Source organism: Callionymus lyra, chromosome 14, assembly GCF_982586985.1.
Source record: "Callionymus lyra chromosome 14, fCalLyr1.hap1.1, whole genome shotgun sequence".
NCBI classification, from domain to species: domain Eukaryota; kingdom Metazoa; phylum Chordata; class Actinopteri; order Syngnathiformes; family Callionymidae; genus Callionymus; species Callionymus lyra.
The window spans coordinates 3477218-3500787 of NC_141831.1; the positions used below are offsets into that span (position 1 = coordinate 3477218).

General features: G+C 37.8%; 2 protein-coding genes across 2 annotated transcripts; one reads left to right on the plus strand and one right to left on the minus strand.

The window, feature by feature from the left end:
- Nucleotides 1–4137: 4137 nt before the first annotated feature.
- On the plus strand, nt 4138–12980 carry il12bb (interleukin 12B, b). The gene is made up of 8 exons (XM_087807793.1): nt 4138–4225; nt 4291–4377; nt 6385–6564; nt 9765–9870; nt 9938–10107; nt 10174–10334; nt 11925–12043; nt 12865–12980. The coding sequence occupies exons 1-8, from the start codon at nt 4144–4146 to the stop codon at nt 12890–12892; spliced, it is 933 nt and encodes a 310-aa protein (XP_087663919.1). The 5' UTR covers nt 4138–4143; the 3' UTR covers nt 12893–12980.
- Nucleotides 12981–13848: 868 nt separating this feature from the next.
- ublcp1 (ubiquitin-like domain containing CTD phosphatase 1) lies at nt 13849–22840 on the minus strand. The gene is made up of 11 exons (XM_087807792.1): nt 22714–22840; nt 22268–22475; nt 22085–22176; nt 19260–19345; nt 19086–19201; nt 16778–16876; nt 16672–16709; nt 16511–16609; nt 15916–16032; nt 15726–15853; nt 13849–14378 (listed from the first exon to the last, which is right to left on the minus strand). Exons 2-11 carry the CDS (start codon nt 22467–22469, stop codon nt 14348–14350), a joined length of 1008 nt encoding a protein of 335 aa, XP_087663918.1. The 5' UTR covers nt 22470–22475; nt 22714–22840; the 3' UTR covers nt 13849–14347.
- Nucleotides 22841–23570: the final 730 nt, after the last annotated feature.

Genomic DNA, 23570 nt, shown 5'->3' on the forward strand with positions numbered 1-23570 from the left:
AATTGCCAGTTTAGCTATACCAGGCTAGTTCAGCTATAAATTGCCAGTTTAGCTATAGCAGGCTAGTTTTGCTATAAATTGCCAGTTTAGCTATAGCAGGCTAGTTTGGCTATAAATTGCCAGTTTAGCTATAGCAGGCTAGTTTAGCTATAAATTGCCAGTTTAGCTATAGCAGGCTAGTTTAGCTATAAATTGCCAGTTTAGCTATAGCAGGCTAGTTTAGCTATAAATTGCCAGTTTAGCTATAGCAGGCTAGTTTAGCTATAAATTGCCAGTTTAGCTATAGCAGGCTAGTTTAGCTATAAATTGCCAGTTTAGCTATAGCAGGCTAGTTTGGCTATAAATTGCCAGTTTAGCTATAGCAGGCTAGTTTAGCTATAAATTGCCAGTTTAGCTATAGCAGGCTAGTTTAGCTATAAATTGCCAGTTTAGCTATAGCAGGCTAGTTTGGCTATAAATTGCCAGTTTAGCTATAGCAGGCTAGTTTGGCTATAAATTGCCAGTTTAGCTATAGCAGGCTAGTTTAGCTATAAATTGCCAGTTTAGCTATACCAGGCTAGTTCAGCTATAAATTGCCAGTTTAGCTATAGCAGGCTAGTTTGGCTATAAATTGCCAGTTTAGCTATAGCAGGCTAGTTTAGCTATAAATTGCCAGTTTAGCTATAGCAGGCTAGTTTAGCTATAAATTGCCAGTTTAGCTATAGCAGGCTAGTTTAGCTATAAATTGCCAGTTTAGCTATAGCAGGCTAGTTTGGCTATAAATTGCCAGTTTAGCTATAGCAGGCTAGTTTAGCTATAAATTGCCAGTTTAGCTATAGCAGGCTAGTTTAGCTATAAATTGCCAGTTTAGCTATAGCAGGCTAGTTTGGCTATAAATTGCCAGTTTAGCTATAGCAGGCTAGTTTAGCTATAAATTGCCAGTTTAGCTATAGCAGGCTAGTTTAGCTATAAATTGCCAGTTTAGCTATAGCAGGCTAGTTTGGCTATAAATTGCCAGTTTAGCTATAGCAGGCTAGTTTAGCTATAAATTGCCAGTTTAGCTATAGCAGGCTAGTTTGGCTATAAATTGCCAGTTTAGCTATAGCAGGCTAGTTTAGCTATAAATTGCCAGTTTAGCTATAGCAGGCTAGTTTAGCTATAAATTGCAAGTTTAGCTATAGCAGGCTAGTTTAGCTATAAATTGCCAGTTTAGCTATAGCAGGCTAGTTTAGCTATAAATTGCCAGTTTAGCTAAAGCAGGCTAGTTTAGCTATAAATTGCCAGTTTAGCTATAGCAGGCTAGTTTAGCTATAATTGCCAGTTTAGCTAAAGCAGGCTAGTTTGGTTGAATTTTTATTATGTTTGTTTCATTTTAATGATGAAACATTTGTGTTTTAATTATTCAAAAACACAAAAGTTCCTTCAATAGAAACATAAACATGTAACATTAAAAAAAAAGTGAAACGTTGTTGGTTTTTTTTATTGGATTGAAAACAAAATAGTTTTTATTTGATTGAGTGAAAAAGTTTCAAAGTCATTTTCTTATTGAAACTAAAAACATGTTTATTTTCATCGTTTATTTATTGAAAAGTAAAAAAGTTTTTAGTTTCGTGTTTTGATTGAAGTGAAAAGAAAACCTTAGATTCACTTCCTGCTGGATTTACCTGTTCATTCCGAGGAATCTCCACGAACGAACCACATACCTGGACGCACCTGTGCACGTGACCCGCGTGGACCAATCAGAGGAGGACGTGCCGGGCGCGCCGAGACTCTCCCAGCGGAAGTGCGTCATCGCTCCGCGCACCTGTGGATTCTCTGGAAACACCGCAGACTTTGGTTTGAACTTTCATGCGCGCTTCGGCGTGACGTCATCAGGTGTCGGTGGAGGTGAGCCGCGCGTGAGTCAGTGACGAGCAAAACTCCGCAGAAAACACCTGTCAATCAAACTTGATGACGACAAATGCATCTTGAATTAAAGTTAATTAAATTAATAATAATAATTCATATTTTCTTCTATGGATCCCGAAAAGGATCAATTTTAGGGCAAAAACGTTCGCAGCCGTTTTTAGTTTTAAATACATTAAATTCACCAACAACGTTTATATTTATGTATTTAGTTATTTGCATATTTAAAAAAAATAATGATTCTTAATTCAACATGATGTCATTTTGTCTCTCGTAACGTGACCTGAATAATAACAACTTGTCGTTTATAATTAAATGAACAATTTATTTATTTGTCATAAACACAACTGACTACAGATGTTTTATTTTTAGAGTCTGTAGCGTTTTAAAAATATATCTTTATGGATAGAAATATAAAATAATGTCAAATAAAAGAGGGAAAATAAATACATGCATAGATGGATTTATTTAAGGATTATTATAATTATTAAGTAAATATAACACATAGTTCATGCTGAATAAATATTGCAAATGTATTTAGAAAAGTCACACATATATTTAATATATTTCGTAATAAACATATTCAGAATTATTCATTTAACATTTGAATTTAGCAATTTTTAAACGTATTAATTCAACCGTTTTTTTTTAAATTAGCATTGAAGTAAGTTATTTTTTAAATAATGAAATCAAATAATTAATGTATTGAAATATTGATTTTTGTATTAAAAAAACATTTTTAAAATGAGATATAGTTTATGTATAGAGAGACGTTGAGCAGGAAATGACATCATCCACGTCAAAAATCGTCAGCCAAACGTTTCCACGGTTACGGCTCAGTTTCACTGGATCCATTGTTCCGTGGATCGTGATCCATGTTGACCACAAACATTGTCATGAAGACTTTAAAATTCCAGTTTCTGTCTGAACCACATCCTCCTCGTGACGCCTGTCAATCATTCTGTCGCCTCTTGATCCACGACAAAAGTCACGAGTGACAAGTTGTGATTCTGCTTCATCGGCTTCTGTCAATCAAATGATGGATTGAACTACACTTGTTATCACACGCACACACACGCACACGCACACACACGCACACACACACACACACACACACACTTCCTCTTTGGATTTTTTCTGCCTCTGATATATAAACGATGAGAACAAGATGAAGATAATTCACTCGAGCTCAGCCATGAACTCCATGATTTCTAAGGTAAGAGATTTATTATCATTTTATTTTTATACAATATTAGAATTAAATTATTTTTTATCATGTTCAAATATTCATAGACAACAAATCTATTCATTTTAATTTGTTACCAGTTCAGATTTTTCTTTTCATATTTGTATTTAATGCATAAACACATCTGTTCTTCAAATATATCTATTTAAATTCTAACTATTTTAGATTTAATTTTATCATCGATTATGTTAAGATTTAATTTTAATTTTTATACCAGTTTAAAGTTTCTTTTAATATCGTACATTTCTTTTAAGATTTAACCCTTAATTTATATATTTAAAGAAAAGTCAAATCTATTTTTAATTTATTTTATACTTTATTTAAATATTAAAATCTATTTATTTAGATGTTATACCATTTTAAAGTTTCTTTAAATATCATATAATATTTTCATGTATTTTCATATTTTATATTTGTTTTAAGATGTAACCCTTATTTTAAATATTAAAAAAAAGTATTATTAAATATATTTTATTTTTATTCTATATTTAAATATTAACATGTATTAATATTGAAGCAAAAACCAAAAGATTTTCATAAAACTTCAATTTTATCAAAAGTATTTAACATAAGATACTGATTATACAATGAGTTTTAAAACTGTTCTAATAATAAATACAAATATATAAACAATAAAAGACATGGTTTTTGTTTATATTGTTTTTTGTTTCTTTGTCACTTTAACTATTGAACTGTTTATTATTCATGACCAGTTTAACTGTTAATCCGACGACTTTGTTGTTTCATTCATTTTCTCTTCCAAGGAAAATTGAGTTTTGAAAAAATACAATAATAAATAAATGTTATTTGATCGTTTTTTCAAGTAAACATTCTATTAAATATTGAATCAAATATTAAAATAAACATATAATTGTCATATTTAAACTTGAATATTTCCTAAAACAACATGGAACTGAGAAGAGCCTCAGCTGTCACTCCGAGGTGATTGACAGGTGTCAGTGTCTCCTCGCCTGTCACTCCGAGGTGATTGACAGGTGTCAGTGTCTCCTCAGATGTGGGTCCTGGTCCTGGCGTCTCTCTGGGCTTCGGTCGCGTCCTCGCAGCAGGACCACCTGGAGGTTCTGATGGACAACGGTGGGTTACCTTCACGGCGACCTGGTCGTCACGGCAACATGACCTTTGCTCTCTTGTCCGTCCAGTGGTGTTCCTGCACGGTCAGAACACCAGAGTCCAGGTCCCGCTGGTGTGTGGTCACCAGGACCAGGCCGTGTTCTGGAAGAAAGACGGTGAGAAGGAATTATTTTACATTTGAAATGTTCAAATTAAATTTAGTTTCTTTTTTTAATGTATCTTTAAAATACTTGAATTTAATATTTTCTGTATATCTATTTATATTATATATATATATTTTTGAATCATTTAAATAAATTATATATTTTCAACATAATAAAAACATAAAAACATATTACGTGTAGAGTTTTATTTTCTAATTCTTGTAATTCTTGTAAAAATAAATGATTTGAGTTTAATTCAAATTAAATCTTTTTTTAATTTGTATTCATAGTCTTTTAAATTCAATATATAAATGTTGGTATAATAGAGTCAACAGACTAAACCAACAGAACACAGAGCTACTGGATCATGATTCTATGTCGTCACATGTTCGTCTGTGTGACGCATGATTGGCTGACAGTTTGATCAGTAGCTCTGAGCTCTGTTGGTTTAGTCTGGAGACTCTGTTATCATTTATATATTGAATTATAAAAGACTACGGATTCAAAAATATTGAATTAAGAACATTTATTTTTGAATACCCCAAAATTAAAATAACAAAAAAAAAGTATTAATTAAAAAATATCTATATTATTTTAATTAAATTATTTAAAAAATAAGACTCTAACCAGAGACTCTTAACCAGAAGACTCTTAACCAGAGACTCTTAACCAGAAGACTCTTAACCAGAGACTCTTAACCAGAGACTCTAACTAGAGACTCTAACCAGAGACTCTTAACCAGAGACTCTAACTAGAGACTCTAACCGGAGACTCTTAACCAGAGACTCTTAACCAGAGACTCTAACCAGAGACTCTAACCAGAGACTCTTAACCAGAGACTCTAACTAGAGACTCTAACCAGAGACTCTTAACCAGAAGACTCTTAACCAGAGACTCTAACCAGAGACTCTTAACCAGAGACTCTAACCAGAAGAATCTTAACCAGAGACTCTAACCAGAGACTCTTAACCAGAGACTCTAACCAGAGACTCTAACCAGTGACTCTAACCAGAGACTCTTAACCAGAGACTCTAACCAGAGACTCTTAACCAGAATACTCTTAACCAGAGACTCTAACCAGAGACTCTAACCAGAGACTCTAACCAGTGACTCTAACCAGAGACTCTTAACCAGAGACTCTAACCAGAGACTCTTAACCAGAATACTCTTAACCAGAGACTCTAACCAGAGACTCTAACCAGAGACTCTTAACCAGAGACTCTAACCAGAGACTCTTAACCAGAATACTCTTAACCAGAGACTCTAACCAGAGACTCTAACTAGAGACTCTTAACCAGAGACTGTTAACCAGAGACTCTAACCAGAGACTCTTAACCAGAATACTCTTAACCAGAGACTCTAACCGGAGACTCTTAACCAGAGACTGTTAACCAGAAGACTCTTAACCAGAGACTCTTAACCAGAGACTCTAACCGGAGACTCTTAACCAGAGACTGTTAACCAGAGACTCTTAACCAGAGACTCTAACCAGAGACTCTTAACCAGAATACTCTTAACCAGAGACTCTAACCAGAGACTCTAACCAGAGACTCTAACCAGTGACTCTAACCAGAGACTCTTAACCAGAGACTCTAACCAGAGACTCTAACCAGAGACTCTAACCAGTGACTCTAACCAGAGACTCTTAACCAGAGACTCTAACCAGAGACTCTTAACCAGAATACTCTTAACCAGAGACTCTAACCAGAGACTCTAACCAGAGACTCTTAACCAGAGACTCTAACCAGAGACTCTTAACCAGAATACTCTTAACCAGAGACTCTAACCAGAGACTCTAACTAGAGACTCTTAACCAGAGACTGTTAACCAGAGACTCTAACCAGAGACTCTTAACCAGAATACTCTTAACCAGAGACTCTACCCGGAGACTCTTAACCAGAGACTGTTAACCAGAAGACTCTTAACCAGAGACTCTTAACCAGAGACTCTAACCGGAGACTCTTAACCAGAGACTGTTAACCAGAGACTCTAACCAGAGACTCTCGTCATCCTTCACAGGGAAACAACTGAAACCAGCTCTGCAGGGAAACCGTGTGAGTGCGACGGTGGAGGAGATGGATGGAGGGAACTACACCTGTCACTCTCAAGCTGACGGACGCTACCTCAACCACACACTCGTCCTGGTCAAGGTGGACTCGGACCAGCACCTGGTTATCCTGGAGAAGTCCCCCACTGCAGGTGAGAGTCCCCCAGACTTTGACGAGTATGGACCTTTTAGTGTCCCCGTAAGACTCTGAAGAGTATGGACCTTTTAGTGTCCCCGTAAGACTTTGACGAGTATGGACCTTTTAGTGTCCCCGTAAGACTTTGACGAGTATAGACCTTTTAGTGTGCTCGTAAGACTTTGATGAGTATTGATCTTTTAGTGTCCCCTTAAGACTTTGACAAGAATGGACCTGTTAGTGTCCCCGTATGACTTTGACAAGTATGGACCTTTTAGTGTCCCCGTAAGACTTTGACGAGTATTGATCTTTTAGTGTCCCCGTAAGACTCTGAAGAGTATGGACCTTTAAGTGTCCCCGTAAGACTTTGATGAGTATTGATCTTTTAGTGTCCCCTTAAGACTTTGACAAGAATGGACCTGTTAGTGTCCCCGTATGACTTTGACAAGTATGGACCTTTTAGTGTCCCCGTAAGACTTTGACGAGTATTGATCTTTTAGTGTCCCCGTAAGACTCTGAAGAGTATGGACCTTTTAGTGTCCCCGTAAGACTTTGACGAGTATGGACCTTCAAGTTTCCCCGTAAGACTCTGAAGAGTATTGATCTTTTAGTGTCCCCGTAAGACTTTGACAAGTATGGACCTTTTAGTGTCCCCGTAAGACTTTGACAAGTATGGACCTTTTAGTTTCCCCATAAGACTTTGACAAGTATGGACCTTTTAGTGTCCCCATAAGACTTTGACAAGTATGGACCTTTTAGTGTCCCCATAAGACTTTGACAAGTATGGACCTTTTAGTGTCCCCGTAAGACTTTGACAAGTATGGACCTTTTAGTGTCCCCGTAAGACTTTGACAAGTATGGACCTTTTAGTGTCCCCGTAAGACTTTGACAAGTATGGACCTATTAGTGTCCCCGTAAGACTTTGACGAGTATGGACCTTTAAGTGTCCTCGTAAGACTTTGACGAGTATTGATCTTTTAGTGTCCCCGTAAGACTTTGATGAGTATTGATCTTTTAGTGTCCCCGTAAGACTTTGATGAGTATTGATCTTTTAGTGTCCCCTTAAGACTTTGACAAGAATGGACTTGTTAGTGTCCCCGTATGACTTTGACAAGTATGGACCTTTTAGTGTGCTCGTAAGACTTTGACGAGTATTGATCTTTTAGTGTCCCCGTAAGACTCTGAAGAGTATGGACCTTTTAGTGTCCCCGTAAGACTTTGACGAGTATGGACCTTTAAGTGTCCTCGTAAGACTTTGACGAGTATTGATCTTTAAGTGTCCTCGTAAGACTTTGACGAGTATGGACCTTTAAGTGTCCTCGTAAGACTTTGACGAGTATTGATCTTTAAGTGTCCTCGTAAGACTTTGACGAGTATGGACCTTTTAGTGTCCCCGTAAGACTTTGACGAGTATGGACCTTTAAGTGTCCTCGTAAGACTTTGACGAGTATTGATCTTTTAGTGTCCCCGTAAGACTTTGATGAGTATTGATCTTTTAGTGTCCCCTTAAGACTTTGACAAGAATGGACTTGTTAGTGTCCCCGTATGACTTTGACAAGTATGGACCTTTTAGTGTGCTCGTAAGACTTTGACGAGTATTGATCTTTTAGTGTCCCCGTAAGACTCTGAAGAGTATGGACCTTTAAGTGTCCCCGTAAGATTTTGACGAGTATGGACCTTTAAGTGTCCCCGTAAGATTTTGACGAGTATGGACCTTTAAGTGTCCCCGTAAGATTTTGACGAGTATGGACCTTTAAGTGTCCCCGTAAGATTTTGACGAGTATGGACCTTTAAGTGTCCCCGTAAGATTTTGACGAGTATGGACCTTTTAGTGTCCCCGTAAGACTTTGACGAGTATTGATCTTTTAGTGTCCCCGTAAGACTTTGACGAGTATGGACCTTTTAGTGTCCCCGTAAGACTTTGACGAGTATGGACCTTTAAGTGTCCTCGTAAGACTTTGACGAGTATTGATCTTTTAGTGTCCCCGTAAGACTTTGATGAGTATTGATCTTTTAGTGTCCCCTTAAGACTTTGACAAGAATGGACTTGTTAGTGTCCCCGTATGACTTTGACAAGTATGGACCTTTTAGTGTGCTCGTAAGACTTTGACGAGTATTGATCTTTTAGTGTCCCCGTAAGACTCTGAAGAGTATGGACCTTTAAGTGTCCCCGTAAGATTTTGACGAGTATGGACCTTTAAGTGTCCCCGTAAGATTTTGACGAGTATGGACCTTTAAGTGTCCCCGTAAGATTTTGACGAGTATGGACCTTTAAGTGTCCCCGTAAGATTTTGACGAGTATGGACCTTTAAGTGTCCCCGTAAGATTTTGACGAGTATGGACCTTTTAGTGTCCCCGTAAGACTTTGACGAGTATTGATCTTTTAGTGTCCCCGTAAGACTTTGACGAGTATGGACCTTTTAGTGTCCCCTTAAGACAAGTCATGTCACAAGACAAATGAAGGAGGGTTGAGGGTCCAAAGCCGGTCTGAGTTCTTCCCTTAATAAACCCATTAAACAGATAAAGAACAATAATATGTTTTTTACCTTATTGTGTTTTGAGGTGGTTTACGGGGACGTGTGTGAAGTTGATTAATGTGAGGAAGGTTTGTGTGTAAAGAGTTTTCTCTTCGTGAAACTATTTTAGTGTCGTATGAAGATGATCTGTGTTTTAGTGCGAGTTGTAAGTGTGTAGTTTTATGTTTGTTTTTGTGTGTGTGTTTGACCAACAGTTGATTTAGTGTCTAAAGTAGTGTAGTGTGTGGATTTCTCAATGTATAGATGAAAGCATTGTGTGTTATGTGTGTTTATATTGAGTTTCTTACAAGTGTAGATGTGATCGTATGTTTGTTTTAGTGTGAGTTTATGTATTTTTTAAAGCGTGTTGAGTTAATACATTATAGCTTAAGTACATTTGTTTTCTTGTGTAAACTTGCAAATGTTTAGATTATATGTCTGTGTATGTGTGTATTGGATGTGTGTTTTAGTGTGAGTTTATATATTAAAAAAAGTGTGTTCTGTTTAAGACATTATGGCTTATTTTATTGTGTTTGTCAATGTTTTAGTGTATTCATTTTTTTGTTTGTGCTTTAGTACAAAAAGTGTTTTTAGTGACACTTTAATTCTAAGTCTGTGTTTTAAAACATGTGCTTTTTAGTGTACATTTGTCAGTGTGTGTACACGAGGTTGAGTACAAGTTGTGTTGTTGTCGCTCCAGGATTCATCCACTGTTCGGCTCCGAACTACAAGGGTTCGTTCCACTGCCGCTGGAGGAGAACCAGGTCTCGGTCTCACGCGTCCGTGCTGCAGGTCAAAGTTCAACGGTAGGAGAACGAAAATGGCGGCGAAAACATGTCGAGGGCGTTTAAAAAAAAAAACAACTTCTCGCAGCAACAAGACGACGATTCCCTGCTCGCTTCTCCCCGACGGGTCGGGGGTCCAGTGCGAGGACGCCAGCTGCTCCCACAACGAGGAGCAACACTTGGTCTCCATCGCCGTGCACGTCCGGAGCCACGCGCGACTTGAAGAATACTTCAAGGAGTTCTTCGTGAGGGACATCGGTGCGACAGCACTTTTCTTTTTTTTAATTCAAAATCCCTTCTTTAAAAATGTATTTTTTCCCGCAGTGAGACCCGACAAAGTGCAGAACCTGCGCCGGAGCGACGGGTCCCTGTTCAGCTGGGATCTTCCCGACTCCTGGGACCAGCCCTGCAGCTTCTTCCCCCTGGAGTTCCAGGTCAAGGTGGTCCAGGAGGATCAGATCTGCTCCAGAGACGAACACCTGCTGGTAAAATTCACACAACACGACTCTTTTTTTTTCATAAAAATCCCCAAAATAATCGGGAGTCTGTGGCGCGGCGACCTGTTCGGGGTGTCCTCCCGCCTCTCACCCGAGGTAGCTGGGACAGGCCCCATGGAGAAGTGGATCAAATCTTCCCGGACGTAGATATTTTTCTGTCGAGACTTTGAGAGTCAGACGTGAAGCAGGCGAGCAGAAGTGTTTTGAGTGACGGGAGGCGAAGAAGAGAGTGCAGGCATGGTGGCTTGTCAGGGGCCACATTATGGTCTGTCGTCAGGAGCCACAAATAAAGGATGGAGACACAAATAAAGGAGCCACAAATAAAGGATGGAGACACAAATAAATGGAGCCACACATAAAGGATGGAGCCACAAATAAAGGATGGAGCCACAAATAAAGGATGGAGACACAAATAAAGGATGGAGACACAAATAAAGGATGGAGACACAAATAAAGGAGACACAAATAAAGGAGACACAAATAAAGGAGCCACAAATAAAGGATGGAGCCACAAATAAAGGATGGAGACACAAATAAAGGATGGAGCCACACATAAAGGATGGAGCCACAAATAAAGGATGGAGACACAAATAAAGGATGGAGCCACACATAAAGGATGGAGCCACAAATAAAGGATGGAGACACAAATAAAGGATGGAGACACACATAAAGGATGGAGCCACAAATAAAGGATGGAGCCACAAATAAAGGATGGAGACACAAATAAAGGATGGAGCCACAAATAAAGGATGGAGACACAAATAAAGGATGGAGACACAAATAAAGGAGACACAAATAAAGGAGACACAAATAAAGGAGCCACAAATAAAGGATGGAGCCACAAATAAAGGATGGAGCCACAAATAAAGGATGGAGACACAAATAAAGGAGACACAAATAAAGGAGACACAAATAAAGGAGACACAAATAAAGGAGACACAAATAAAGGAGCCACAAATAAAGGATGGAGCCACAAATAAAGGATGGAGCCACAAATAAAGGATGGAGACACAAATAAAGGAGACACAAATAAAGGAGACACAAATAAAGGAGCCACAAATAAAGGAGTATTCAAAGGAGCTTTAATATGACAGAAGCATTTTTACATTTGAATAAGAAAAAAAACTACGTTTATGATGTCATTTAATATGATTTAATTGTTAAAATTTTCAACTGAATTTAAAGATCCTGAAGAAAAAGAAGGTTTGTTTTCAAATTGATTGAAACAACAACAAACACATCGTTTTTTCCTTTGATCTTTGCTCTTTATATTTGCACTTTGTCATCCTTTGCACTTTGTTCTTTTGTTTGCACTTTCTATCCATCCGTCCGTCTGTTATCCATCTAATTTAAAAGATAAAGTGTAGTTTTGACATCATTAAACAAACATTAATAACTTAAATTAAAAAAAAAACATACGACAAACAAAGATATTTAATGAGTTAAATGATAAAATGTTTAATTTCCAGACACACTCGTACATGATCTGTGACCTCGCGGGGACGACACAAACACAAACGACACGTCGGCTCAGAAGAAAGTTTGATTGACAAGTGTCTCAAATATCTGCGTCCGCAGGAGCTGCTGGTGGACGAGAGGAGGTCGAAGGTCGAGGTGGCGTCGAAGAACTTCGTGGTGTGCGTGAGAGCTCGAGACAAATACACCGGCGGCGCCTGGAGCCACTGGAGTCAGTGCACGTACGTGTACTTTCAAATATATTTATTGACAACCATCGCGGTGACATTTAGACGCAGACTTCCTTTTATTGTCGCCGAACAGAAGAACATCGCAGCGAAACTGACATGTCGTTGCTTGGCAACCGTTAAAAACACAGCAGAGAATGAATGGATATAAAAAAGTATAAATATAAATATGAATAAGTTACAAAATAGTGCAGAATAGTTGGATAATACTAATATATAATACTAATAGTTAGACAGTATACATACAATAATACCCTTTATTAAAAAATAGGTTTTTGAAACATTTCGACATGATGAAGTAAGTAAGTAAGTCATTTTTATTTATATAGCGCTTTTCCAGACCAGGGTCACAAAGCGCTTAAACAATCAAAACAATATTCAATAAAGTATATACTTTAAAGATCAAGATAATACTGATAACACAGGAGTTCCAGAAAATCAAGATGATGGAGAGAAATAATCAAAATAAACATAATAATGAGGATTAGAACACACATCATTCAAACTCCAGAGTAAAGACATGAAATAAACATAAACCAATACAAGTACACATTCATTTAAATATATATATATATTTATATCTATATCTATAGATATAGATATAAATATATTGTCCACAGGGATCAATAAAGTCTGAAGATCCCAGTTCAGCAGCAGGATTACAGTCTGTACTGTGACATATATATCTCCAATATAAATACCTGTAACTACAATCCATCCCTGAATGTTCAGGAATATTCTGTGGCTCCAGAAATACATGAAAATATATCATATCTATGAATGAAAATGTCATGTTTCTGATCTTCTGTCCTCAGAGTGTCTGAAAACAAGAAGAGCTGCTGATTCACTGAAGATTTCATCTGAATTATATCAATTATTTATTGTCGAACCTGGTATTTATTTATTTATCCATTAAATTATGTTTCAAATACATCACGTGTCATTTTCTGTGTTTATGAAACAACATAAATGGTTCTGCTCCAGGTTTCTGCCTTTTAAGAGGAAGTTTTTCTGTGATTCACTCGTTGAGTCGCTGTGTCTGGAGATAACTTTGAATTTTCTTCTCCTCTGGTGAGATGTTTTGAAGCCAACGAACCATAAAGAAAAAAAAAGATGATTAAAAAGCCTTAACATGGAAAAAACCTAATAAAAAAGAAAGTAAAAGACATGAAAATATAACAAAGATAAGATGAAAAACAAAGAAAGTAAATAAATGAAAATAAATGTATTTTATTTGTGACTAAATGACGCTTGAAACGTTTAAACAAGATTTAAAGGCAGTAAAATATATACTTGACCCTTGTGTTATCTCTGGGTCAAGGTGACCCGAAGGCCCGAAAACAAATGCGTTTGCGTTATCCCTTGTTTTATCTCTGGGTCAAGGTGATCCGAAGGCCGGGAGAACAAATTCGTTTGTGGTATCCCTTGTGTTGTCTCTCTGGTTTAAAGGTCAACGACCTCCCTGGCTTCCATTAATACATATGCAGTGGTGGCGGTCGTTCATCTCATCAGACGACACAAGGGATACCACAAACACATTTGTTTCCAAAAATATATATATATACACATATTTTCCCTGCAGAAAAAACACCATATAAACTTAGTCATAGAAGTAATAATCAATGTAAACAATGTTCCTAAAGTGCAAATACAAATATACCTCTAATATAATTTGGTTCAGCGTCGGAAACATGTGGAGATGAGCAGCTCTATGGTTTCTCTTCAATCTAAACGAGGCAGCTGGGATAGTTTTGAGGAAGAAGTGAAATGTTGAGCCACGAAAGAAAGAAGAAGTCGAGTAGAAAACAAGGTTTATTGTCATATTTACAACCACACGGGAACAAAAGCTATAACACGAGGAATGAATGTAGAAGCAAAGAAATCTTTACTAACGTTTCCTCCCGAGTCGCCATCGTTTCATGTAAACACTGACAACTCATCGATGCTTAAAATCTAAATCCTCCACTTAAAAAAAAACATAGTTGTTTTGACACGAAACCAGTTGAAATAAATATAAAGAAATACATTTAAACATCAGTTTGAAGTGTCGGCTCCGCCTCGTCATGATCCATCGTAAATCATTTTTGAAATGCATTATTGGATTTAAAAAAAAAACAAAAAAAAACATCTTCATGTGACCTTGACCTCCGTCTTGCATATCCGAGCAACCGGAGTTGCCTTCACTGACTCGTTCCGGCGCAAACAAACGACAACAGACGTGAGGAACATCTTCGTTCCTCTGGTTCCTGCTCCACAGGTTCTGACGTCTGCCGAGGAGGTGACGGTGAAGCTGCCGCGTCAGTGGTGCTGCTGTCGTTTGGAGAGGAACCTGGACGCACAAGTACACACTTTAACACACAACACACACAAGTGTGCCCGGGTCTACGTCAGTCACATGAAGTAGGATAGACCCCCCTTTTGAGTCCACCAGGAATTAAACCCTCAACCACAAGATCGGCGACAGAAAGTTCTCCTCTTTATGGCGTGAGCAGCAGGACGGTCTCTCTTTAGATAGAGACATAAAACCAAGATGGCGGCACTTGTACTGGAGTTTGAACGCAAAGTGTTTTCGCAAAGTTGATATCGTGTTATTGACGCCGTCGAGATGGTCGGACTCACGGTCCAAGTGTTGGGAGTCACTACACATGGCGTCAGAAGTGGGATCGCACGCCATCTTGAGACTCCTCGAGGCATCAGGGCCAACATCTTCTTATTGCTTCTGATCTATCGATTACTAATGTCTGACATGTGTTTTTTCTTTTTCAAAACGATTACATTTTCTCCGTTACTCTCCGACTCGTGACGCTTCGAGATCTGAAGGTCAAACCTTGAATATATCGCAAGGAAATGTCAGATGAGCCTCAAGTATCTCATGAACACAAACCTGTAGATTGTTGAACTAAAGTAGTGGTAGAAGAAAGAGGAGAAAAGGAGTAGAAAGAGGAGAAAAGAGTAAAACAAACATAAAAGAGAGAAAAAAAAGAGTAGAAAGAGAAAGAAAGAGGAGAAAAGGAGTAGAAAGAGAGATGAAAGAGGAGAAAGAGAGTAGAAAGAGGAGGAAGAGAGAAGCAAGAGATAAAAAAAAGAGTAGAAAGAGAGATGAAAGAGAAGATAAAGAGTAGAAAGAGTAGAAAGAGAGATGAAAGAGGAGAAAGAGAGTAGAAAGAGGAGATAAAGAGTAGAAAGAGGAGATAAAGAGTAGAAAGAGAGAAGCAAGAGAGAAAAAAAGAGTAGAAAGAGAAAGAAAGACAAAAAAAGAGTAGAACGAGAGAAGAAAGAGGAGAAAAGGAGTAGAAAGAGAAGATAAAGAGTAGAAAGAGTAGAAAGAGAGAAGCAAGAGATAAAAAAAGAGTAGAAAGAGAGATGAAAGAGGAGAAAGAGAGTAGAAAGAGGAGATAAAGAGTAGAAAGAGAGAAGAAAGAGTAGAAAGAGAGAAGCAAGAGAGAAAAAAAGAGTAGAAAGAGAAAGAATGACAAAAAAAGAGTAGAACGAGAGAAGAAAGAGGAGAAAAGGAGTAGAAAGAGAAGATAAAGAGTAGAAAGAGAGAAGAAAGAGTAGAAAGAGAGAAGCAAGAGAGAAAAAAAGCGTAGAAAGAGAGAAGAAAGAGAGAAGAAAAAGAGTAGAAAGAGGAGAAACTACTACTACAGTTTCTTCTTGATACACGTTAAAAAACTACCTCTCCCAGTGTTTGTGGTTGAGTCCAGTGAAGTCCTCCAGCTTGGCGATCTCCTTCAGGTACTGGGCCAGTTTGTAGAGTTCCCGGTCCTTCTCCCGGTTCAGGTGAGCCTTCATGAAGGGTCGGATCTGGTGCACACGGAACAAGGGATCAGATCCGGATCCAGACTCGGGTACGGCTTCGGTTTTACCTTCAGGCCGTTCTGCGGGTTCATGAGGAAGTTGCGTCCGATGTCGTCGAACATGATGGTGTTTCTTCTGCCGTAGAAGTCTTCGTACTTCCCCCAGATCACACCCAGAGGCTTCACCTGTCAATCAACGAGAGAGAGCGAGAGAGAGAGAGAGAGAGAGAGAGAGAGAGAGAAGCAAGAGAAACAAGAGAGAAAGAAAGAGAAAAAAGAGAGAAAGAAAGAGAAAAAAGAGTAAAAAGAGAGAAGAGTAGAAAGAGATAAGAAATAGTAGAAAGAGAGTAGAAAGACAGAAGAGTAGAAAGCGAGAAGAAAGAGAAGAAGGAGAAAGAGAGAAAAAAAGAGTAGAAAGAGAGAAGAAAGAGTAGAAAGCGAGAAGAAGGAGAAAGAGAGAAGGAAGACAGAAGAGTAGAAAGAGAGAAAAAAGAATAGAAAGAGAAGAAAGAGAGAAGAAAGAGGGGAAAAGGAGTAGAAAGAGAGAAAAAAGAGTAGAAAGAGAAGATAAAGAGTAGAAAAAAAGAGAGAGAGGCATGTGTCAATCATCGAGCGTGCGGACGAGCGAGCGAGAGAGAGAGAGACAGCTGTCAATCAAACCCACCTCCACCACGCCTCTCTTGGGCGTGTGCACCGTGATCATGGCGCCGCTGTCCAGCATGAAGGTGATCTTGTAGTTTGGGTTGTCGGTCACACCCAGTTCCTGTGAGGACAAGATCACGTCAAGTTCCTGGTCCAGGAGAACCAGCAGGTCTGGAGACGAACCTTCATCTTGGCGTCGATCCACTTCATGCTGGTGGCAGCTGAGCAGAGAGAGCAGCGGGTCAAAGGTCAAAGGTCAAACCACCACAGGTGAAGAGGCCACACTTACACCAGATCACGATGTCGTAGTCCTCGTACGCCGAGGTCAGGAACTCGTGGAGATACGGACGCATGAGCTCCAGACCCGTCTCTGCACAGGACTTGTGATCTGAACGACAGCCGTCAATCAATCAATCAATCAATCAATCAATGTTTTTTTATTTCAATAAACTGAAGATTGTTTGATTCTAGTTGAAAATTGTTTTTTTTTACTCCAGTTTCAGTTTCACTAAAATCAAGACAATAATTTTGTATTTATTGATACAGTATTTTAAATTGTCTAATCAGACCAACATTGATTTAAACTCAAACAAGGGAACATATTTTTAAACTAAAATTAGGGAACATTAAAATTAGGGAACATTAAAACAAGGGAACATTAAAACTAGGGAACATTAAAACAAGGGGAACATTAAAACTAGGGAACATTAAAACAAGGGAACATTAAAACTAGGGAACATTAAAACAAGGGAACATTAAAACAAGGGAACATTAAAACAAGGCAACATTAAAACTAGGCAACATTAAAACAAGGCAACATTAAAACAAGGCAACATTAAAACAAGGCAACATTAAAACTAGGGAACATTAAAACTAGGGAACATTAAAACTAGGGAACATTAAAACAAGGGAACATTAAAACAAGGGAACATTAAAACAAGGGAACATTAAAACTAGGGAACATTAAAACAAGGGAACATTAAAACTAGGGAACATTAAAACAAGGGAACATTAAAACAAGGGAACATTAAAACAAGGCAACATTAAAACAAGGCAACATTAAAACTAGGGAACATTAAAACTAGGGAACATTAAAACTAGGGAACATTAAAACAAGGCAACATTAAAACTAGGGAACATTAAAACTAGGGAACATTAAAACAAGGGAACATTAAAACAAGGGAACATTAAAACAAGGGAACATTAAAACTAGGGAACATTAAAACTAGGAAACATTAAAACTAGGAAACATTAAAACAAGGGAACATTAAAACAAGGGAACATTAAAACAAGGCAACATTAAAACTAGGCAACATTAAAACAAGGCAACATTAAAACAAGGCAACATTAAAACTAGGGAACATTAAAACAAGGGAACATTAAAACAAGGGAACATTAAAACAAGGGAACATTAAAACTAGGGAACATTAAAACAGGCAACATTAAAACAGGCAACATTAAAACAAGGGAACATTAAAACTAGGGAACATTAAAACTAGGGAACATTAAAACAAGGCAACATTAAAACAAGGCAACATTAAAACTAGGGAAAATTAAAACAAGGGAACATTAAAACAAGGGAACATTAAAACTAGGGAACATTAAAACTAGGGAACATTAAAACTAGGGAACATTAAAACTAGGGAACATTAAAACAAGGGAACATTAAAACAAGGGAACATTAAAACTAGGGAACATTACAACTAAGGAACATTAAAACTAGTGAACATTAAAACTAGGAAACATTAAAACTAGGGAACATCTTTTTAAAATAGAACTAGTGAACATTAAAACTAGGAAACATTAAAACTAGGGAACATTAAAACAAGGCAACATTAAAACTAGGGAACATTAAAACTAGGGAACATTAAAACTAGGGAACATTAAAACTAGGGAACATTACAACTAGGGAACATTAAAACTAAGGAACATTAAAACTAGTGAACATTAAAACTAGGAAACATTAAAACTAGGGAACATTAAAACAAGGGAACATTAAAACTAAGGAACATTAAAACAAGGGAACATTAAAACAAGGGAACATTAAAACTAGGGAACATTAAAACTAAGGAACATTAAAACTAAGGAACATTAAAACTAAGGAACATTAAAACTAAGGAACATTAAAACTAAGGAACATTAAAACAAGGGAACATTAAAACTAGGGAACATTAAAACTAGGGAACATTAAAACTAGGGAACATTAAAACAAGGGAACATTAAAACTAAGGAACATTAAAACTAGGGAACATTAAAACTAAGGAACATTAAAACTAAGGAACATTAAAACAAGGGAACATTAAAACTAGTGAACATTAAAACTAGGAAACATTAAAACTAGGGAACATTAAAACAAGGGAACATTAAAACTAGGGAACATTAAAACTAAGGAACATTAAAACTAAGGAACATTAAAACTAAGGAACATTAAAACTAAGGAACATTAAAACAAGGGAACATTAAAACTAAGGAACATTAAAACTAGTGAACATTAAAACTAGGGAACATCTTTTTAAAATAGAACTAGGGAGCATTAAAACCAGGGAACATCTTTTTAAACTAAAACTAGGGAACATTTAAAGAAGGGAACATCTCACCAAACAGTGTGTAATCCACGTCCAGCACCAACAGTCGTTTTCCTTCCCTCGGAGGGTTCATCTCCTCCACCTTATAGTCCTTGACTCTGCGGGCGATCTTCGCCAAGTTCTCCTCCCTGAACAAACCATGTTCACTTCTCAACCCATGACTCTACACGAGCCACAACATCTCACCTGTTCTCCACCTCGATGACCTCCTCCTCGATGTCAAAGTCATTGACCACGTCGTCGTTCTCCGGGGGAGGAGCCAGAACATCTTCCTGCACAGGAGGTGGAACAACATCTCAACATGTGAGTCTCTGCATCAGAAACACTTCAGGAGGACATTTTCTTTGAGGTCCTCTGGTCACAGTGTGAGAAGGTGGAGAAGGTGAAGAAGGTGAAGGAGATGAAACCATGAAAACTCTTCTCTTGACTCACTGGTTCTTTCCATCAAATGGAAGATAAAACCAACACGACTCGTTCACTCCAGTAATACACAAACAATGACACTCAGTGACCTTGAAGTAAAAACCATGTCAGGTGACTTTATTTTGAAGGTCATTCAAAGACTGACAAATTCATCAGAGAAGAATGATGAGTGTTGAAGAAAGTTGTTTCACACGGTTTTGTCAATTTTATCCATCCATCCATCCATCCATCCATCCATCCATCCATCCATTCATTCATCCATCTAACCACCTACCGATCCATCCATCCATCCGCCAATCTACCTAACCACCTACCGATCCATCCATCCATCCATCCATTCATTCATTCATCCATCCATCTAACCACCTACCGATCCATCCATCCATCCGCCAATCTACCTAACCACCTACCGATCCATCCATCCATCCATCCATCCATCCATTCATTCATCCATCTAACCACCTACCGATCCATCCATCCATCCATCTATCTAACCACCTACCGATCCATCCATCCATCCACCAATCTACCTAACCACCTACCGATCCATCCATCCATCCATCTATCTAACCACCTACCGATCCATCCATCCATCCATCTATCTAACCACCTACCGATCCATCCATCCATCCATCCATCCATCCATCCATCTAACCACCTACCGATCCATCCATCCATCCATCTATCCATCTATCTAACCACCTACCGATCCATCCATCCATCCATCTATCTAACCACCTACCGATCCATCCATCCATCCATCTATCTAACCACCTACCGATCCATCCATCCATCCATCTAACCACCTACCGATCCATCCATCCATCCATCTATCCATCCATCTAACCACCTACCGATCCATCCATCCATCCATCCATCTATCTATCTAACCACCTACCGATCCATCCATCCATCCAGACAGATACAACTTAATTGATCCCTCTGGAGGTCTCCTTCAAGAAACTGTTTATCTACCCATTCATCCATCCATCTACTCATCTATCCATCAGATAGATAGATAGATAGATAAACATTATTGATCCCTCTGGAGGTCTCCTTTGGGAAATTGTTTATCTACCCATCCATCCATCCATCCATCCATCAACCTACCCATCCAGTCAGACAGATACAACTTTATTGATCCCTCTGGAGGTCTCCTTCAGGAAATTGTTTATCTACCCATCCATCCATCCATCCATCCATCCATCCATCCATCTCGCCATTAAGATAGATAAAACTTCATTGATCCCTCTGGAGGTCTCCTTTGGGAAACTGTTTATATATACAGTGTATATATATATATACACTGTATATATATATATACAGTGTATATATATATATACAGTGTATATATATATATATATCCATCCATCCATCCACTCATCTATCCATCCATCCATCGAAGGTAACAGCAGACTCTGGCCTTCACTCTGGTTCTGACTAAAATATTTGTTTCTTCTCCATCATATAAGACGAGGATTAATGACGTCATGTTTGTACCTATAGATGAGATTTTCTCTTCCTGGTGACGTGACAACATCTGATCTGGGATCATTTATCCACTTCATCTAAAGGGACTCGTAGACATTAATAACTGAGCATTTGTCTGTTGTCATTTATATATATATATTTTTTTAAGTTTTTTCATAACCTTTTTTTTATGTTTTTGTTATTATTTGTGTGATTTTCTTGTTGCAGAATCTGAATGAGAAATGAACATAAATTATACAGTATTTATATTATTTCTAAATATCCCTAAAACATCCATATAATATAATAGTATGTATCAAATATTCACATTTCAATGTACATGTCTTCAACATGTTTTTAAAATTATAATATGGATAAAATATAATAAAATAATATATTCTGGTAACAGTTTCTTGGACACATCTTAATATTGGTATATTTTCATTCTTTATCCTGCCTGTTTATTGTTATACGTTATTGTATTTTTCTGTACATTCACAGAAGTTTGCTCAACATTGTGTTCTTGAACTTAGTTTTTTTTTATTTTAAGACGTGTGTTTATGTGTAACCGGTGCTGCTAGGATTGTGTATTTCTTTACAGGGATAAATAAAAGTATCTATGTTTATAAATATGAACACGTACATTTGGTAATAATCCTGCCAAGTATTTAATAATATGTGTTCAGTATTATTGTCCTCATAATGAAATGAGCTCATTTTACTGGATGATCAATCCTTCAATAAATAAACGTTAAAACATTTATACTATAATTTATACTACCTCAGACTCTCTTGTGAAGTAGTTAGTAAGTATTTTATATTTATAGAGCGCTTTTCCAGACCAGGGTCACAAAGAGCTTAAACAATCAAAACAATATTCAATAAAGTATATACTTTAAAGGTCAAGATAAACCTGAGAACAAACACAAGAGTCTCAGAGAATCAAGGAAAAGCTCAAATCAAAGTGTCTTAAGATGTTTCTTGAAGGAGTCAGTAGATCATCAAACACAGAGATGGTTCCAAAGCTGAGGAGCAACAGTCTGGAAGGATCATCTCGTCTGGTATCATTAATATCATTAATATTATTAATATTATTAATATTATTAACAGTCTCTCACCAGACTCTCCTCTCTGGTTCCCATCATCATGATCTTGGTGTTGGGCTTCAGCTTCAGCGAGCCCAGCTTCACCTCGTCCTCGGCCGGTTTCCCTGCGGATGAAAAAAAACCAGGACGAGATGTTCCTTCAAAACATCCTCATCATCATCATCATCCTCATCATCATCAGCATCTTCTCCTGACCTTTGACTTTGAGTCCCAGCAGCTTCTGCCTCTCGGGCAGGACTCCTGTCAGGGTCTTGATGGACTGCTTCAGGTCCTTGATGGTGTCCTCCTCGGACAGGGAGCTGATGGAGTACTCCTGACCCCCCCACTTGATGATCACCGACACCGACATGCTTCTGACACCGCAGGTTCCTCTGGCTTCAATCACGTCCGTGCACATGTACACCTGGGGATCAGATGCTAGCTCAACACAAAGAAGCTAACACACACACACACACGTCACTGTGGCACGAGGGGGGGTTCGGTCTGAGGCGGGTTCGAGTCGTGTTTGAACACACACTCCATGGTACTGACGTGACGTGTTTAGTTTCTGGACCGGAACACGCTCGCGCGCCTTGTAAACAACACACATGCTAACATCATGCTAGCATTAGCATGGAAACACAGCACGTGTGGACGCTCACCTGGTGTCGTGGAGTGACTCGGAGTGGGTTCGGAACCGACGAGACTGACCCACATGAAGCTCAAGAAAGGACGTTGAGTGTCGGTTCATTCATAGGAGCTGCTCGCTCTGCTTCCTGGGATTCCAATTGGACCGGAGGTGACGCAATAAAACTCGGTTGCCATAACAACCAGCCTGCGCGCTCACCTACCGTGATCTTTTATATTAATAAGAAATATCTAATATCTATCTTAAATATATGTATAAATATAAAACGTTTTTATAGTTTGGGGCAAAGTGTGCAGGAAATTATCAAACGAGTTATAAACCGGTAAAGTGCAAAAGTTGCGCAATATTTACATTTATTTATTTATTTGTTTAATTTTTTTCCGAGGCTTTCCATTAACTTTACGTCATTTTTAAATACGTGTTGTCATTAAATGTTTTTTTTAAAGTAAGTAAATATTTTTTATTATTGTTGCACATTTTATTTTATGAGCATTTTCAAAACAACTGGTCATTTTAAATGGCTAAAGTCCCTTTTATGAACATTTATCATTAAGATGCTTCATTTGTAACGTATGTTTTACAACAACTAGGTCTGGTTATCATTGTTATAAGCGGACAAAAGTTTAATTTGCTGCTGAGCAACAACTCTCTCCGATCATAAATATTGTTTAATTAAATTTCATAAACATCATTTATTGTTTATTTGTTTGTAATTTTATGGTATTGTATCTTATTTTATTTTAATGTTATGTATTTTATTTTATTAGCCTCTAATCAAGTTCAAGTTATTTTATTTGTCAAATATACATGTATCAAGACATACAGCATAAATTAAATTGTAGTTCTCTCAGACCCACGATGCATATCATG

Excerpts from the sequence above, each read along its gene's own strand:
- il12bb (XM_087807793.1), top strand. The coding sequence starts at position 4,144 with ATGTGGGTCCTGGTCCTGGCGTCTCTCTGGGCTTCGGTCGCGTCCTCG. Across the intron at positions 4,226-4,290 it reads GGAGGTTCTGATGGACAACG|TGGTGTTCCTGCACGGTCAG; the intron begins GTGGGTTACCTT and ends TTGTCCGTCCAG. Across the intron at positions 10,335-11,924 it reads CCAGAGACGAACACCTGCTG|GAGCTGCTGGTGGACGAGAG; the intron begins GTAAAATTCACA and ends CTGCGTCCGCAG.
- ublcp1 (XM_087807792.1), bottom strand. The coding sequence starts at position 22,469 with ATGTGCACGGACGTGATTGAAGCCAGAGGAACCTGCGGTGTCAGAAGC. Across the intron at positions 15,854-15,915 it reads ACCCGCAGAACGGCCTGAAG|ATCCGACCCTTCATGAAGGC; the intron begins GTAAAACCGAAG and ends CGTGTGCACCAG. Across the intron at positions 14,379-15,725 it reads AACCACAAACACTGGGAGAG|GTTCCTCTCCAAACGACAGC; the intron begins GTAGTTTTTTAA and ends TTGTGCGTCCAG.